Raw genomic sequence first — 16,271 nt, 5'->3', positions numbered from 1 at the left:
TTAAAAATAGCCTTGGAGATACATGCATGGAGCAAAGCTACTCAGAAGTTATCTCAACTACTGGATCAACTGCCTGAAATGGAATTCCAGTCTTCTTCTCTTAATCCCCTTTATGCAGAACCCTAGACAGCATGGAGGGAGTTAGTTTTCAAACTCAATGTGTGTCTCTGAAGACCATCCAGGGACAAAGCCTTCTGAACCATGTCTCTGTATTCTGGCTCGTCAAATAGGTGAGCATTGATAGCTGATGAGAGATTTGCCTCCCCCATCATCTGCATTTTGCTCTGGAAAATCTACAAATTGGTCACATTTTACATTTTATTTCTATTGCAGTAAGAGTCATCATCAGGTCCATCCTAAAATACATTTAAAGTAAAAGTTTGCCTCACAGTTTTATTAGAACTTTATTCATTAGGCTAATGAATGGAGCAAGGGAAAAGTAGTGGAGTGGGCATTAGGCCAAGCAAAGACTAAGGGAAATGTGAGTGACTGCAAGGAGGAAAAGAAGGGTAAGGCAAGACAGCCAGTAGCTTGCTTTTTACCTTATCGCCAGGCTCAAGCTTCTTCCCCTTGAGATACCATTCCACTGGGATATCCTCATAAGAGAGCTCGCAGTCAAAGGTGGCTGTTTCCCCTGCAGTCACCGTGACATCCTTTAGAGGCCTCAGAAGACCAATTACTCGTGCTTTGCGGGAGGAAAGAAGAGGCTTTGTATTATTCATTTTGTAATTCCCCAGGAATAAACAGATTCAGTTCTTCGTTTCCATGATTGTTTTCCTCAAGCAGGAAAGAGCCACTGTTGGAACTCCCCTGTGCTTGGAGCCCGGTGGTGCTGAGAAGGGGAGAGCTGGTGGCTGGAGAGTGGGTATTTGTAGGAGCCCTCTCTTTGGGATGTACAAGGTCAGCAGGAAATCTGTGCTGCATCTGTCTCTCAGCCAGGCATCAAGTTCCTCTTGCTACATAAGGTATGTGACCTCCAAAATAACCAAGGCTCTGATTGGAAGAGGCCAAGGGGTCCTTATTCCCTTAGCCTGTCCGTGTCCATCAACCACTTTGCACCTTCCAAAAATGGGAGCCTAATGCTCCCTGCCTCCCCACTTGAGCCCAAAATGTCCACACAGCACAGGTTTTCTATGTGGGGCTACAGTTGAATAGCCTCTTGCAGGATGCTGTTTGTAAGAATTCTTAACCCCCAATTCTTAGTGTATGTTTATCTATTTTGGATGAAAGGATTTCAAGAGCAGGAGAATCTGGCTTGCTTGATTTATTTTTTTTTGGTTCAAGTGGCAAAGTCAATAGAAATGTTAAAACTTTAGGATCAGAGCTATTTTTGTATTAGAATATCAAAAAATATATAAGAAAGCTAGCTTTTGTGTACTGTAATAGTGTTTTCTAATTCCAACTAATTTATTCATATTCTGCAAATTCATTTTATGCAAAAGTAAGTGTTTATAATATTCAGCAAAAATATATACTACTTACGCTTAACTCGGAGGTGGGCGCTAGACTTAACATTGGCGGCTTGGAAGTCTACCCCACCAGTCTGGTCCAGGCGGCAGTTGTGCAAAGTAAGAACGTGTATCTTGCCTTCTTCTTTAATTTCACAATCCTGTACCAAAAAAGAGAAAAATATTCTATAGTGAGTATTTTTTTGGTGATCCCCCCCCCCAAGGAAAGAGTATCATAAAGTAAAAGGGTGCTACAAATAAGTGGTGAGACTTTTCTAGGAAAGACTTTGATCTATATAATTCTGAACTAGTAGCCCAGAAGAATGTATCTAACATATTGTACTGGACAAGGCTTGACATAAAGGCTACTTATGAGCCCATTCATAGACCCCCAAATCTCTCTTTGGCTTCAGGCCTTGCACAGAACCTGATAGCATGTTTTAAATGCCCTGGATGCACTCTGACTTTTTGCCTGTCCTTTTCCATTTCACACTGTTCCTCTTGGTGTTGACAAGTTCAGAAATAGCCTTACAGGTGTTTGGAGCAGGGCCTCTCCCTTGAGTTTCCAGTTGGCATGGATATCGTCTTCAGAGATTTCGGTTTCAAAGCGGGCCGTCTCAGTCTCCATTACCTCCACACTGTACAGGGGTCGCACCAGCTTAATCTCCCGATCTGGAAAAGTGAAGGGTCAGCATGTGCAATTAGCCTCTGATAGAAATAAACTCGTGGCTTCTAAGAGTGAGACTCACGGAAATTTCCTTACCCTCAATGTCAAGTTTTCCGGAGGTCTGATCTGTCCCACAGTCACAGGTATACTGGCCAATATCTGATTTCAAGGCTTTCTTTAGGATCAGCATGCGTTTCTTGCCATCTGCCTTAATGATAGCATTTTTAGATGGCTTTATTTCCTTTCCATCTTTAAACCATTTCACTGGTGCGTCTGCTTTGCTGATTTCGCACTGAAGAATCACTTCATCCTTCTCCACACCTGTGTAATCTTGAAGCTTTCCTGTAAAGTATGGGTCTCCCTCTGCAAGTAAAACATAAGTGAAGAAGTTTTATTAGACAACTTGAGAGCTGAAAATTCTTGGAGAATTTAAGTGGTAGCTCACAGAGTTCTGAGAGTGCTTTAAGGTTGTACCAAATCCTGAATCATTTAACATTTTCAAAAGTTATCTAAATATTAGGAAGAGAATCAGTACATGGTATTTACCAAGGTCTAAATTAACTGAGTCTCTCTTTGACATATTTTATTAACAGCAATTTAAAAGACATCATGCAGCTTACTTTTTATGTGTTCTTTCAGTATTTACCCATATTTCAAATTTCTTAGCAAATATGATTAGGTCTTTAGATTTCAGAGTCACATTGTTTTTCTTAATCTATCAACCATTTCCCATTAGTAGTGTCTATCTATATCTATAAAAATATCTATGTCTTTAGATTTCAGAGTCACATTGTTTTTCTTAATCTATCAACAATTTCCCATTAGTAGTGCCTATGTATATCTATAAAAATATCTATGTCTATCTATTATCTATATCTATATCAAGCTTAATATTAAAATTTCTTGATATTAAGTGGTCAAAAACAAATAGACTTATTAAGATAAATTCTTTTATCATAGAAACTTGAGAAGCACTTCTCTGAAAAAAGCCTTGATAAAGAAAAAGTATGTATTCTTTTTGTTTCTGTGTTTTGAGGCAGGGTCTTACCCTATCATGGGTTGAGCTGTAACTCACTCTGTAGCTCAGGTTGGCCTCAAGCTCATGGTGATTCTCCTACCTCAGACTCCTGAGTTGTGGGATTATAGGTGCGAGCCAACATGTCTGGCTTGCACTATGTATTCTTTTTTTTTTTTTTTTTTTTTGGTTTTACAAGGTAGGGTCTCACTCTAGCCCAGGCTGACCTGGAATTCACTATGTAGTCTCAGGATGGCCTCGAACTTATGGTGATCTTCCTACCTCTACCTCCCAAGTGCTGGGATTAAAGGCCACCACACCCAGCACACTATGTATTCTTATTTTAAACATGAATCAAGCGTTTTAATTCTAACTTTGCCTATTTTTTTGGTGGGGGTGTCTAACATAGAATTATGACTACCTGAACATCTCCACATTTTTTTATTCAAGAGTGTTTCAAAAACAAGCCTGGTATCATATGTTAGTTTCCTAAGTAGATGGACTACTTTCATGCAGTGTGACAATCAGAAAATTTTACATCATACATACTCCTACATTCCAGTTGAATTAAATGTAATAAAGTTAAATTTTAAGAAATGCCTACCCAGCACAGTGAGTTTGGCTTCTGAACTTATGCCCATGGCTTCCACTCTAATTTGGGAGGTGTCATCAATGGACAGGTCTTTGAAGGTGATGGAGTGCGTCTTCCCTTCATCTTGCATGGAGACCCGCTTGCTGGTGTGCAGTCGCTGGTCATTCTTGAACCAGCTCACTGGGATGTTGTCATGGGAAAGCTCCACAGTAAACACAGCATTTTCCCTCTCTTTGGCTGTGACATCTTTGAGAGGAGTAAGGAATTTGAGCCGGATTCCTATCAAGAAAGAAAGAAAGAAAGAAAAAAAACCTTCAGTATTGTCAGCGCTTTCATATAGATATACATAGATAAATGCCAAAAATGAACTTCATCAATGGCCTCTTGGAAAAGAAGGCATTACCTTCAATGATCAGTTTGCCACTTGTGCGTTTATCTTCAGCCTCAAACATGTATTTTGCTTCATCCTCAAAAGCAGCTGACTTGATCACCAATGAGTGCCTGGTGCCATCCTTGATGAGCTCAAATCTGTCATCCCCTGTGATTTCCTGGGTTCCTTTCAGCCAACGGAATGTTTTGGGCTCCCTGGATACTTCACATTCAAATTTGGCCTCATCCTTCTCAAAGACCTTCACATCACTGAGTGGTGTGATGAAGATGAGCGGCAGTTCTGAAAGAGAAGACCGTGTGGATCAGGCAGAGTGGGCTTCCATCGCCGGGTCAAAGGATCATGGGAAAATCTTAGACAGAAAATACCAAAAAGGCTCAGCGTACCTTTAACTTTCAGATTCGCTGCAGATTTAGCATTGGCGGCCTGGAAGGAAACCTCCCCAGTCATGCCCAGCTGACAGTTATAAAGAACCAGGACATGCTTCTTTCCATCTTCTATGATTTCACAGTCCTGTTTAGAATGAGGAGCAGAAGACAAAAGGAAGGACATTTTTTTTTTTTTACATGAATGGACAGTCCTACAAGTTATCAAATTTCACTTTTTATTGGTGGGGGAAGGTGACGGGGAAGGGACCTAAGTAACTCAAATGTTCTCCCCATCTAACCAGTTGTTTGGACTTACAGGAGAAGCAGTCAAAGGTTCTCCTTTTAGCTTCCACTGGCCATGAACATCTGGTTCAGAAAGTTCTATTTCAAAGCGGGCTGTTTCGCCAACAAACACTTCCACTCCATACAGAGGTTTTTCCACTTTTATAAGTCGAGCTGAAAGATAGAACATTCTGTCAGTGTGAGTGAGTGAATGCGTTGCAGCTTCAGGGGTGGTTCCTGCAGGTCTGCGTGAACTCACCCTCAACGGTCACATTGGCCTTGGTGGTGTCCGTGCCACAGTCACACACGTATTCGCCTTTGTCCTTCATGTCTGCCTTCTTGATCTTTAAGATGCGGCGCAGGCCATCTGTCTTGATGGAGTGTTTGGGTGAAGGTACGATCTCTTCACCGTCTTTGAGCCACTTCACTGGCACATCTTTGCTGACTTCACACTTCAGGATGATCTCGTCCTTCTCAACTCCAGTCTTGTCATGTAGTTTCACAGTGAAGTAGGGATCGGCCTCTGTCAGAGACGTTCAGCACGTCATCAGAAACATGTGGAAACCCATGTCTGTTATAGACCATCAGGGCTAGAATGGGGTGCTCTCCCCCCACTGCTCCCATGTGAAGAAATGGCCCTGTCACTCACCTAAGACCTTCAGATTCGCTGTAGAACTCAGGTTCTTCACTTGCGCTTTAATCTGAGATATGTCATCCAGAGTCACCTCTCTCATTTCCAGTTTATGAGTCTTGCCTTCAGAAGACATGAGTACTGTTCTGGTTGTGTGGAGCTTGACATCGTTTTTGAACCAGACTACATGCATCTTCTCATGAGAAAGCTCGCAAACAAAAGTTGCTGTTTGACCTTCCTTTACTGTTTGATCTTCAAGAGGTGATATAAACTTCAGTCTTATACCTACAATGCAAGCACGGGTGATAGACTCAGAAAGATGCCTTACCTACAGAGAAATGCTACTCTGATCTGCTTAGGTTAAATATCACTGTTTCACAAGGCATTTGTTCTTTTCTTGATCTTCATCTTCATCTTAAAAGTTTAGATTTTTTTTTTTTTTTTGGTTGTTGTTGGAGGGGAGGGATGTTGTGTACTTTTCTTGTGACAAGTAAAAGTAAAATAATGATGGTCACTTACAGCTTGGCATCCTGTCTTCAGACTAATATTGTGCATAGCTACATCCTGGATGTCGTCAGGCTTCAACAGGTCTTTTTTATTCATGTGTGTGTGTGGCGTGGTGTGTGGCGTGTATGTGCTGGTATGAGCAGACGTGTGTGCACATACTGCATGCATGAGTCTAGAGGACATGGGGTCGTTTCCTTCTATTGCTCTTCCACTTTGGTTCCTTAAGTCAGAGTCTTTCACTGAACCTAGAACTTGCTTTTTTTGTCTTCCCCTCTCTCTCCAGTAAATTGGCTGAACAGTGAGACCCAGTGATTTACCTGACTCAGTCCCTTTCAGGACTAGGGTTACAGGCATGCATGGCCATACCTGGTTTCTTGGGTGGGTGATAGAGATCACGCTTCTGTTCTCATGCGTGTGCAGCAAGTGCTCTTACCCACTGAACCATCTCCTTGACCCTCATGCGTTCTTACCTGTCACAAATAACTGTGCCGAGGTCTTCTTGCCCTCTACCTCAGCAGTATAGACCCCTTCGTCATCAAACTGAGAATCATTGATAACAAGAATGTGTTTCTTTCCATCAGCAATAATATCAAATTTGTCAGATGCCTTGATTATATCAGGTCCTTTAGACCATATGACATTTGCCTCTCTGGTCAAGACACATTCAAACCGAGCCTGCCGCTTTTCTGGAACAGTGACGTCCTTCAGGGGCACAGCAAAGTCGAGTTCGATTTCTGAAAACCCAACATTGACCAAGAGTTAGGTTTTGCAGAATGCAGCGGGATTGGAAATGGGGTGGGGCTCACTCTAAGACCCCCATACCTTTGACTGTCAGAATGGCAGTTGTGACTGCGTTACACGCCTGGTAGAGGACTTCACCAGCTTGGTCCAGTTTGACTTTGTGCAAAGTTAAGAACCGTTTTCCACCTTCGGCTTTGATCTCACAAGTCTGACAAAAGTAGTAATTGTAATCAATATTTGTATGAGGTAAACTCTCTGGAGGGGAACTATTACAGATACAGATTTCCACAGACTTTTAAACAACACGACTGATAAGTGTAAACAAAGCCTTGTCTGTTATAAATCTTTATCACATTTGTCCATGTTGTCTACAAATAATGCATCAGATCACATTCTTTGAGACTTTAGAAACCTAACTTCATTTTAAAAAAACTATTTTTAAAATACTTTATTTATTTGTTTGCAAGCTGAGAGGTAGAGATAGAAGTGGGGGGGTGTCTGTATGTGTGTGGGCACATAAGGGCCTCTAGTTGCTATAAAAGAACTCTAGATGTTTGTGCCACTTTGTGCATCTGGTTTACATGGGTACTGGGGAATTGAACCCAGGTCAATAGGCTTTGTAGGCAAGTGCCTTAACTTTTGATCCATCTTTCCACCTCCCTCATTTCATTATGAAATGGAACTGAATATTAAATTTGCACACAAAATGTAGCGATTGGACATGACAAACAAGTTAAGGTGGGAAAATTACTCACAGGTGAGGGCCTGAGAAGTTCTCCCTTCAGCTTCCACTCTCCAGGTATATCTTCCTCAGAGATTTCTGCATCAAAGCTGGCACTTTCTTTCTCGTAGATGGTGACATCTTCTATTGGCTTAAGCAGTTCAACTTCACGTTCTGCATTGGTCAGAGAGCAGGTAACATGATGCTTTAGACAATCTAGCAATGTTTTGCTTTCACATTTTTGGTGTGCTATTTTGCCTAGTGTACATCCAAAGTAACAGGTAAGTTTTTATACCTCCAAGTGTCAGCTTCGCGGGGTATCTTTTCCCTTCAATTTCCACTGCGTATTCATCAATATCTTCTGGCATCGCATTCTTAACCTTGAGAATGAGGTGCTTTCCATCTTTCAGTATCTCAGTCTTCTCATTTGGTTCCAAGGGGATCTCATCATATCCTTTGAACCACTTGATGTTTGGTGTGTCCTTTGCTATGTCACAAGTGAAAACAGCTGTCCCCTTGGGTTTCACATGCTGATCTCGAATAGGTTTCACCAGCCACTCTCTAATGATTTCTGTTTAAGAATAAAATGACAAAGAATAAATACACCTCTTAGTAAACATCAGAAATCAAAGAATTCACAAACCAGTATGTGATGTATTAATATCCCCCCTCTCAGGTAAGGTGCTAACTGTCTGCTATGTTATGGGAAACAAAGTTCCTCCTTTTTTGTTTTGGTTTTTATTTTTTATTTTTTTCCAGGATAGGGTCTCACTCTACCTCAGGCTGACCTGGAATTTACTTTGTATTCTCAGGGTGGCCTTGAACTCATGCTGATACTCCTACCTCTGCCTCCCATGTGCTGGGATTAAAGGTGTGTGCCACCACGCCTGGCATGTTCTATTTTTTTAAAATATATATTTTACAAGCAGAGAGAGAAGAATGAGAAGGGGAAGAATGGGCACACCAGGGCCTCCTGCCACTGCAAACAAACTCCAGATGCACATGCCACTTTGTGCATCTTGCATTCGCCTTCAGGCTTTGTTAACAAGTGCTTCTAAGTGCTGAACCATCTCTCCAGACCGCTTCCATTTTGTTAATGTAATAATAAGCAGAACAAAAGTTGCTAGCAAAGTACTGGCCTACCATTGTGTGTGTGTGTGTGTGTGTGTGTGTGTGTGTGTGTGTGTGTGTGTGTGCCTTTGTTTGTTTTTTGAGCTGGGATCTCACTTTTTTGCCCAGACTGATCTCAAACTCAGGTTTTGAAGCAATCCTCCTGCCTTGGCTTCCCAAGTCCTCACCTACTACTTTTACACAGGATGAGCACTCCAGGTTGTTGGCGTTCTCCACGGTAACTGTGTACGTCCCGGCATCAGTGTCATCCGCATCGTTGATGGTCAGGGCCCGCATCAAGCCAATGACGCCAGGCACGACTCGCCCAGGTTTCTCCACCACAATCTTCCCATCCTTCCTCCAGACCACGTCACGCTCTTTGTTTAACTCACAGCTCAGGTACAGTGGCTGTCCTTTGACCACTGTGACTTCCTCCTCCAGCGTTTTTACAAAACGCACAGGAAGTTCTGTGGAGAATGCAAGCATGTAGTTCAGAATAATCAAAAATTTGAAAGAGATAAAATTTAGATGCCAGAGGTTTTGTTGAAAGCCACAAAAAAGAAAAAAAAAATGCCTCTGAGGTTAAGTTTAATATAAGTCACATTCAGAAGACCGGCAAGGACTCACCTTCTACGATCAGTTTAGCTGTGGAGGTCTTTTCTTTATTTCCCAAGCGCAGAACACAGGTGTATTCGCCAGCATCAGAAAGTTGGACATCGATGATGTGCAGCTTTCTGTCTTTGCCGTCTGCGATGAACCTGTGCTTCGGGCTCTCACGGATGTTGCTGCCATCCTTCATCCAGGTTGTGATGGCAGTGGATGGGGAGACCAGACATTCAAAGATGGCTGAAGAGCCCACAGACTCTGCTTCTGTCAGAACGATGTCTTTGATTTCTTTCACGAACTTCAGTGGCACAGCTTTCAGCTGGTAGGTGAAGGGGGCCTCATCAGGAGGCTTCTCCCCACCACTTCCTGGTCTCAGCTTCTTCCTTTCAGCTTCTATGGGTGAAGGTGTCTTTTTGGCTACACCTATTTCAAAGTAAAACAAAAAGTTAGTTTGGCATCTCCACAGGAGTCACCAAGCATGGGGTTGGTTGCCTTCTGGATAAAACATCCATAAAGCAATTCAAAGACAAGAACAGTAACCTAAAGGTCAGGCAAGGTTGGATAGGAAATGAGATACCATAAAATATCCATGAATAATAAGGTCACTTAAATTTTTTAAAGTTCTAATCCTGAATATGAAATACACTGGTAAATGTTTATTGTCTTATCTGTGATGTGTAAATACATCTAAGAAAGTGAAGCTTTATTATGCTACAGTCTAGGTTATATTCCCATCTACTTGGATAATATTAGAAGTGGATTATTTGAAGTATCAGAAGACATACTAGTTTCAGTAGAATCTATTAGAAACAGGAAAGATTGTTACACATTTTGAAAATGTTTCCTCATGAATGTAAAGCTTGGGAATTCACTGAGTGATAGGTGGGAGGGAAAAGAACCCGACCTTTGATGGGACCTTTTGGCTTCGCAGCTTCATCCTTTGGTTTGGCTTCTGAAATACAAAGAAGACATGGCATTTACGGTTTTCAGACTCATTTCATGCTTACTAGTCGACTACGTGGGATGAATCTTGTTCTTTTCTATAAATGCTAGCATAAAGAGAAATTGTTTGTGTTTGCTTGATATCTATGGAGAATGCTTTGGTATTTTCTAGGAAGGCATATTCTGAGATTGATGTGATCAGTCCAAATTGCCAACAAATTTAGAATAAAAAAATCTTTTGGGGGTCAGGGATACTGTAGCTCAGAGGAGGAATGCCTGCTGACATGCAAGGGGCCCTGGGCTCAATCCTGAGCATCAAAAACAAAAACCAAATGAAAAGCTTTTTGCAAGTATATTTGCTTTCCATGTCTATAAGACTTACTATCAACCTGTGAAAAGGGGTGTTGTTTGCTTTAATTAATTTTCATGATTTTGTATGTGTTGTTTATGTGAAAATCAGCTTCTTTGTTTTGTTTTTCAATAAGGAATCAGTACAGGAAAAAGGGAAATGGGCTAAAAATTACCAAAAGTCTTCCTTTTTTTGTACCTGAATTGAGCAGAATTGCAAATTCGAAGACTAAGGAATTTAGCCCTTTTCTGAACTAACAGTACCATACTGAAATTATATAATGAAAGTAAGAATAATACTCAGCTCAGAAATAGGAGTGGTAAAATGTAGAATAAATATTGAAAGTGAAACTGTAGTTTAATTAAAAAAATCTTAGTATATTGTTCATGCCATTAAACACAATCAAAACCCAGATGTTTTGGGATAATTTTACACAACAATTTTAAAAAGACTGAATAACTTGTAATGGATGAATTGGGTAATGAGTCATATTAACACTTTAATAAGCTTTGGTTTTGAAAATATCATCTCAGCAATAAATAAGTCCCATAGTTTTTATCATTAAGTTAGTACATTTTATCATTAAGTTAGTACATTTAAGAAAATTGTTGCTGATAGAAATCCTCATGGATGCTTTCTTCTGTGGTAAAATATACCTTACATAAATGACCATTTTGGCCATTTTTAATTATACAATCAAGTGCATTAAGTACATTCACAGTGTTGTTAATCCATTCTAAACACTTTCACAGCTCAGTATTCAGGTTTTCAAAACAATGAGAAATGATTCCTATAGGATACAAAGGTACAATTTGTTCCATAGTATTCCTGTGTGTGTGTGTGTCCTTACAGAATTTGTCTCCTTGTGCTGTTTTATCAGCATTAAATACATATATTTTACCCAATCCCCAAAGCATATGAAAGCAATAACGTATGGCAGGTATGTACAATGCAATTAAAACCCACTATGCACCAACTGTGTGAGAGAGTAGGTGGATACAGTGTACCAGATGAAGAGGAAAGTGTTTCTTCTAACCCCTAGAGATTAAGTGATGCCTGTGTTTCAAGGTAATGGGGTTTGACTCTCAATCCAGCATGAAGGCATTTATTAAGCCACCCAAACAAACAAACTAGCAAAAAGACAGTTACTGGATCATACCTGCTTTCTTTCCAACCACAGGCACTGTCACCGGGGCTGCGATGGGGGTTGGCGCTGGCTCTACAGGAGGTGCCTTCACTGTTTTCACTTCTGTGGAGAGATGATGGCTGTTTTAGTGCAACAATTTGTCACTTCCTAAAGCCATATCTGGGCTCATTTGCCTTTTCTGATGTAAGGGTGCAGTCTTTGAAGAACTGATTTTACATAGAGCACTATATTAATCACTTAAGTGTTTAGACGTGACTTGACACACATCGACTTGTAGTTTTTCATATTCACTACACATGACTGCAGAGCACGGAGTATGCTGTGTACCTGTAGGCTAAGTTTGCTCACCTGGCTCAGGCTTTGGCTTTGGTTCAGGTCCAGGGAGAGGTATTGCTGGCTTAATTTCAGGCACTGAAATGATCCACAGAAATGAGGAGGTTATTACAGTACCTTGAGAGCTTTTCATAAAGTCAAAGCTAGAATTGTGTAGACTGAACATAAATGGAAGACATTAGAATTTATACAAATGTAGTTCTCCAGTCAAGTGCTTGCTCTAAAATTATATTCAGAAATTTAGTAAGGCGATTTCATTGGCTTTGGTGACTCAGTGCATTACTTGTTAACACTTTTTTCTCTGGTCATTTATTGAACAAGTAAGTGATTATTAGCAAATGTCACAGAAATAAAATGCCAGAGAAAATAAAAGTACATGTGTTGGCCAGATGAAGTTCATGTGCTCAGTCGAGAAGCCAGTATAATGACAATCTAATGTGAAATGCAGGTATTCCTAGAGACAACTATGGATGTGCAGAAGGTTCATACCTTTTGTGGGTTCAGGGATTTTCTTTTCCCTTGGTGTGGGCTCTGGAGGTGCTTTGACCTCTTCCACAGCTTTTGGAGGTGGTTCTGGTACTTTAGGAAAATAAGATGATTTTTGAGTATTAATATTTGAACACTTAGAAATCCAGTTATCTGAAATCTAAAATTAAAAAGTTATTTTCATAAATTCTGCTATTAGCTTTTCTAAAACCTTTATATTTTATCTGCTGACTTCTATTTTCCCTTAGTATCCTTCAATTTATTTTTCTTTCTTTTACTCAGTCAACCTGCTCTCCATTCCACATAGCCACCCTTTCTGAATCAGTTCTACAATAGTCTTAATCATTATACTCTTTGATAATAGGCAGATGATAAAAGTCAACCCACTTAAGAAGTTTACAGATTTTATGAAACATTTGCTGACACTTGCCCATGAATTTATTTTGTGGGTAACTAAATTATTCTATTCATTTCCACTAGAAGAACTTATGTGGTAAAGTAGTAATAATAAGAAAGTATGGCAAATATATGCATGGGTTTGGAAATTACTGATATATATTTAAACAAAGCAGACAATGGGAAACACACATTATGAAAAGATGAAATATGAAGATGTTTGACTACATTTATGCTTACAAGATAAACCTTTTGTTAAATGATCGTCTTTCTAAAAATAATTTTACAAATTGTCACTGTGATTCCTACCTTCTGGTTTTTTAACTTTCTCTACTTTTTTAGGTTCTACTTTAGGCTCTTCTTCTTCGGGTCTCTTTCTCAGAACTTAAAAGACAAAAAGGTTTATATGTAAACCAAGACAAATGAATGAGGATGATAAGCTTGATGAATAGTGAACATGAGTAATGAACAAAGCAAGGAAAATGAAAAACATGCAGTGGAAATCAGCACTTATACAAAAGATGCATCTATTCCTTGTTCCCTCTCCAAGTCAACATTGGTCAGGCTTATTCATATCTTACTGAGAGCTGTGTTATCTCTCTACAGACACTATATCCAGAGATAATCTTATGGCAGAAATGGATCAAATAAAAATGAATATTCAAATAGCAACTAATTTAAATAATTCAACATTAACATTTATTAAGGAGTACTTAAATTGAAAGTAGAAAGTTTTATTAAGTATAGATAGTTAAAGAAATGTAGCCTAGAAATAAGTAGTTTATTTGAATACAATGTTAGAGTTTGATTCTTCATTTGATTATCTTGTTTCTAATTCTTTAATATTTAGTAGGAAAGAGATTTTCAGGTTTTTAAAAATGTTAATAGTTGTAGTGAACCTGTGTTAGACTAAAATTGAAAAGGCTTAAAAAGTTTTGTGTATTTAATAAGCTTAGTGTATTTTGCTATATAATTTGGTTATGAAAAATGACACTCATGGTCATTGTTGTTAGAATATTATTTAGTTACATCTGTTAACCTTTTAACTTTCAAGCTACTTTGAATGCTCACAAATTTCTGTCTTCTTTTTTAAGACTCAGAAATGATAGTATCTTTAATTGCTAATGGAACTACTTTCAAATTTTGTACAAAATCTAGCTTAAAGAAAACCAACAGACAAATATTTTGTGAACATTCAAGTCAACTTTTCAAGATATTTAAAACTGACACGACAGTAGAAGAATACTGTACCACTTTTCAGAACAACTTCTTCCTTTGGCTGAGGCTTAGGTTCAGGAAGTAATTTGCGAACTTTCTTTTCAGCTGAAGGTGCTTAAAAGAATATGATTTCAAATTTTGAAGTGAATTCATATAAAAATGGAATTTCAACATGAGAATGTCTCTTCCTAAATTAACTAAACTATAGTGTATCAAGCAACAATTTCTGTCATATATAAATTCAAAAGCAAATAATACAGCCTAAGTTCTTCCCTTGCAAACACCTATACAATTTTATAAAATTCAATTACAATGACTGCAAATATATTTATTTTGATGAGTGTAAGATGTATTGCTCTATTTTAACTTTATGAGTCTGTTATCGAATTAAAAGGATTCTTGACAGCCTCTTTGCTCCAATTTGTCAATTTTTTTGCTCAGGTCTATATTTGTATCTCCCACATAGATTTAAATTGGAAATTAGGGGCTGGAGAGATGACTTAGTGCCTTAGTGACTGCAAAACCTAAGGAGCCAGGTTTGATTCCCCAGGACCCATATAAGCCAGGCACACAAGGTGGCACAAGCATCTGGAGTTTGTTTTTAGTAGCAAGAGGCCCTGGCACACCCATTTCCTCCCTACCCCCCTCTCTTCTTCCCTCTGTCTGTCTCATGAATAAATAAATAAAAATTTTTAAAATAGGAAAATAAAAATCAAACAAAACTAATAACTGAACTATTTTACCTCCCTAATGATATCAATTTAAAATTAATTTAAAACTTACTTATTTGTATCATGTAACGCATCTGTTCAATCACATAAAATATGAATTTCTTTGATATTTCTATGAGATTTCCCATTTGGTACTTAAACAAGACATTTGCAGCTCATTGTTATTAATGTGATAAAGAGAAGCTGGTTTAAGTTTTCAAAAGTTGGAACATATAAAAGTCAAATACATATTTCATTTCAAATTATTGTTTCATAACATCAAATATTTAAGTAAAATTTGAGTTGAACATTATAATCATGATAAATTGTTCTGACTTTCAATACTATTTTTGGATTAAAAATATTCTCAATTTATAACTATTTTCATTGATTGAACCAATGCAATTAGTATAAGATGAAATGGCAAAATATAGATTTCCATTCCTTATAAAATAGACATGATGAAATTATATTTATGGATTTAAAAATATTATTATTTTACTATTAAGATCTTATTTATGCTTGAGACTCAGATTCAGAACACACTATGGTGGCTACTGTTTTTAAAATAATCACATATTACTATAGGCTATTTTAATATTACTATTTGCTCATTAATATTTGTGACAAAATTATTTACTTTTTATTTTTTATTTTTGGTTTTTTGAGGTACTCTGGCCCAGTCTGACCTGGAATTAACTATGTAGTCTCAGGGTGGTCTTGAACACATGGTGTTCCTCCTACCTCTGCCTCCCGAGTGCTAAGATTAAAGGCGTGTGCCACCAAGTCTGGCACAAAGTTATTTTATAATCTCCACTTGATGAGTCAGGAATTTAGGGTGATCTAGAACATATTTAGTTTCTATAACTAGAGGTGTTAAGATTTTTGAAACAGAACACTGCTACCCACTAAACTTGCTAGGAAAGTAAGTGTATTTTGAATAAATATTTTCTAGTTTTTTTGTGATTTATTTATTTTTCTTTATGTTCTAATTTTAGTTGGGAAAAGGACGAAGAAATAACATTTGGAAAATGACTTGCAGTAGTACTTGTTCCTTTAAGTGTGAGATCTATACACCTAAAATAGTATTTTGTGTCAATGAGAAGAAAGTAACAGGTGAACCATCATGAATCCCTATAAATTACTTACTAGTATAGCATGAAGGCATGATATGATCTGCAGTGCTTACCACTACTGCCTAGGCAAAACCCCAAAGCTTACACTCCTATTCAGTATTTTCACTTACAAGTTCTGATATCATTTTCATCTAACTACTAGTACAGGTTGATATTTTTAGCTTAAACATGCAGGTAGACATATGGGAATGAGACAAAGAGTAATGATGTCTATCCATGTAATGTATGAAATTGATGGGAGACACAACAAGCAACCAACACGCATGAGCACCATAATAGTGACAGAAGTACAAGAAATGAATGAGAAGATTCAAATTCTCTGACCATTAAAGAAGAGAGAGGCCGGGCGTGGTGGCACATGCCTTTAATCCCAGCACTTGGGAAGCAGAGGTAGGCTGATTGCTGTGAGTTCAAGGCCACCCTGACACTACATAGTGAATTCTAGGTCAGCCCAGGGTAGATTGAGACCCTACCTTGG

General features: G+C 38.5%; 1 protein-coding gene across 5 annotated transcripts in view; it reads right to left on the bottom strand.

Annotated features, from left to right (window-relative positions):
- Ttn (titin) overlaps positions 1–16,271 on the bottom strand; it is a 282,613-nt gene that overhangs the window by 105,957 nt on the left and 160,385 nt on the right. For all 5 annotated transcript variants that reach the window (XM_045148517.1, XM_045148518.1, XM_045148519.1 and 2 more), the window contains 22 exons: positions 13,981–14,061; positions 13,039–13,113; positions 12,337–12,426; positions 11,863–11,925; positions 11,527–11,616; positions 9,981–10,028; positions 9,098–9,499; positions 8,659–8,937; positions 7,656–7,931; positions 7,395–7,534; positions 6,721–6,847; positions 6,369–6,632; positions 5,410–5,676; positions 5,020–5,283; positions 4,795–4,934; positions 4,497–4,623; positions 4,126–4,392; positions 3,735–4,001; positions 2,212–2,478; positions 1,981–2,120; positions 1,483–1,609; positions 543–685 (listed from right to left, as the gene is read on the bottom strand). In XM_045148517.1, the coding sequence (XP_045004452.1) occupies positions 543–685; positions 1,483–1,609; positions 1,981–2,120; positions 2,212–2,478; positions 3,735–4,001; positions 4,126–4,392; positions 4,497–4,623; positions 4,795–4,934; positions 5,020–5,283; positions 5,410–5,676; positions 6,369–6,632; positions 6,721–6,847; positions 7,395–7,534; positions 7,656–7,931; positions 8,659–8,937; positions 9,098–9,499; positions 9,981–10,028; positions 11,527–11,616; positions 11,863–11,925; positions 12,337–12,426; positions 13,039–13,113; positions 13,981–14,061 (3,944 nt within the window). The remainder of the gene's footprint in view (positions 1–542; positions 686–1,482; positions 1,610–1,980; positions 2,121–2,211; positions 2,479–3,734; positions 4,002–4,125; positions 4,393–4,496; positions 4,624–4,794; positions 4,935–5,019; positions 5,284–5,409; positions 5,677–6,368; positions 6,633–6,720; positions 6,848–7,394; positions 7,535–7,655; positions 7,932–8,658; positions 8,938–9,097; positions 9,500–9,980; positions 10,029–11,526; positions 11,617–11,862; positions 11,926–12,336; positions 12,427–13,038; positions 13,114–13,980; positions 14,062–16,271) is intronic.

Source organism: Jaculus jaculus, chromosome 4 (assembly GCF_020740685.1).
Source record: "Jaculus jaculus isolate mJacJac1 chromosome 4, mJacJac1.mat.Y.cur, whole genome shotgun sequence".
NCBI lineage: Eukaryota > Metazoa > Chordata > Mammalia > Rodentia > Dipodidae > Jaculus > Jaculus jaculus.
This window is presented reverse-complemented; position numbering and strand designations above follow the sequence as displayed.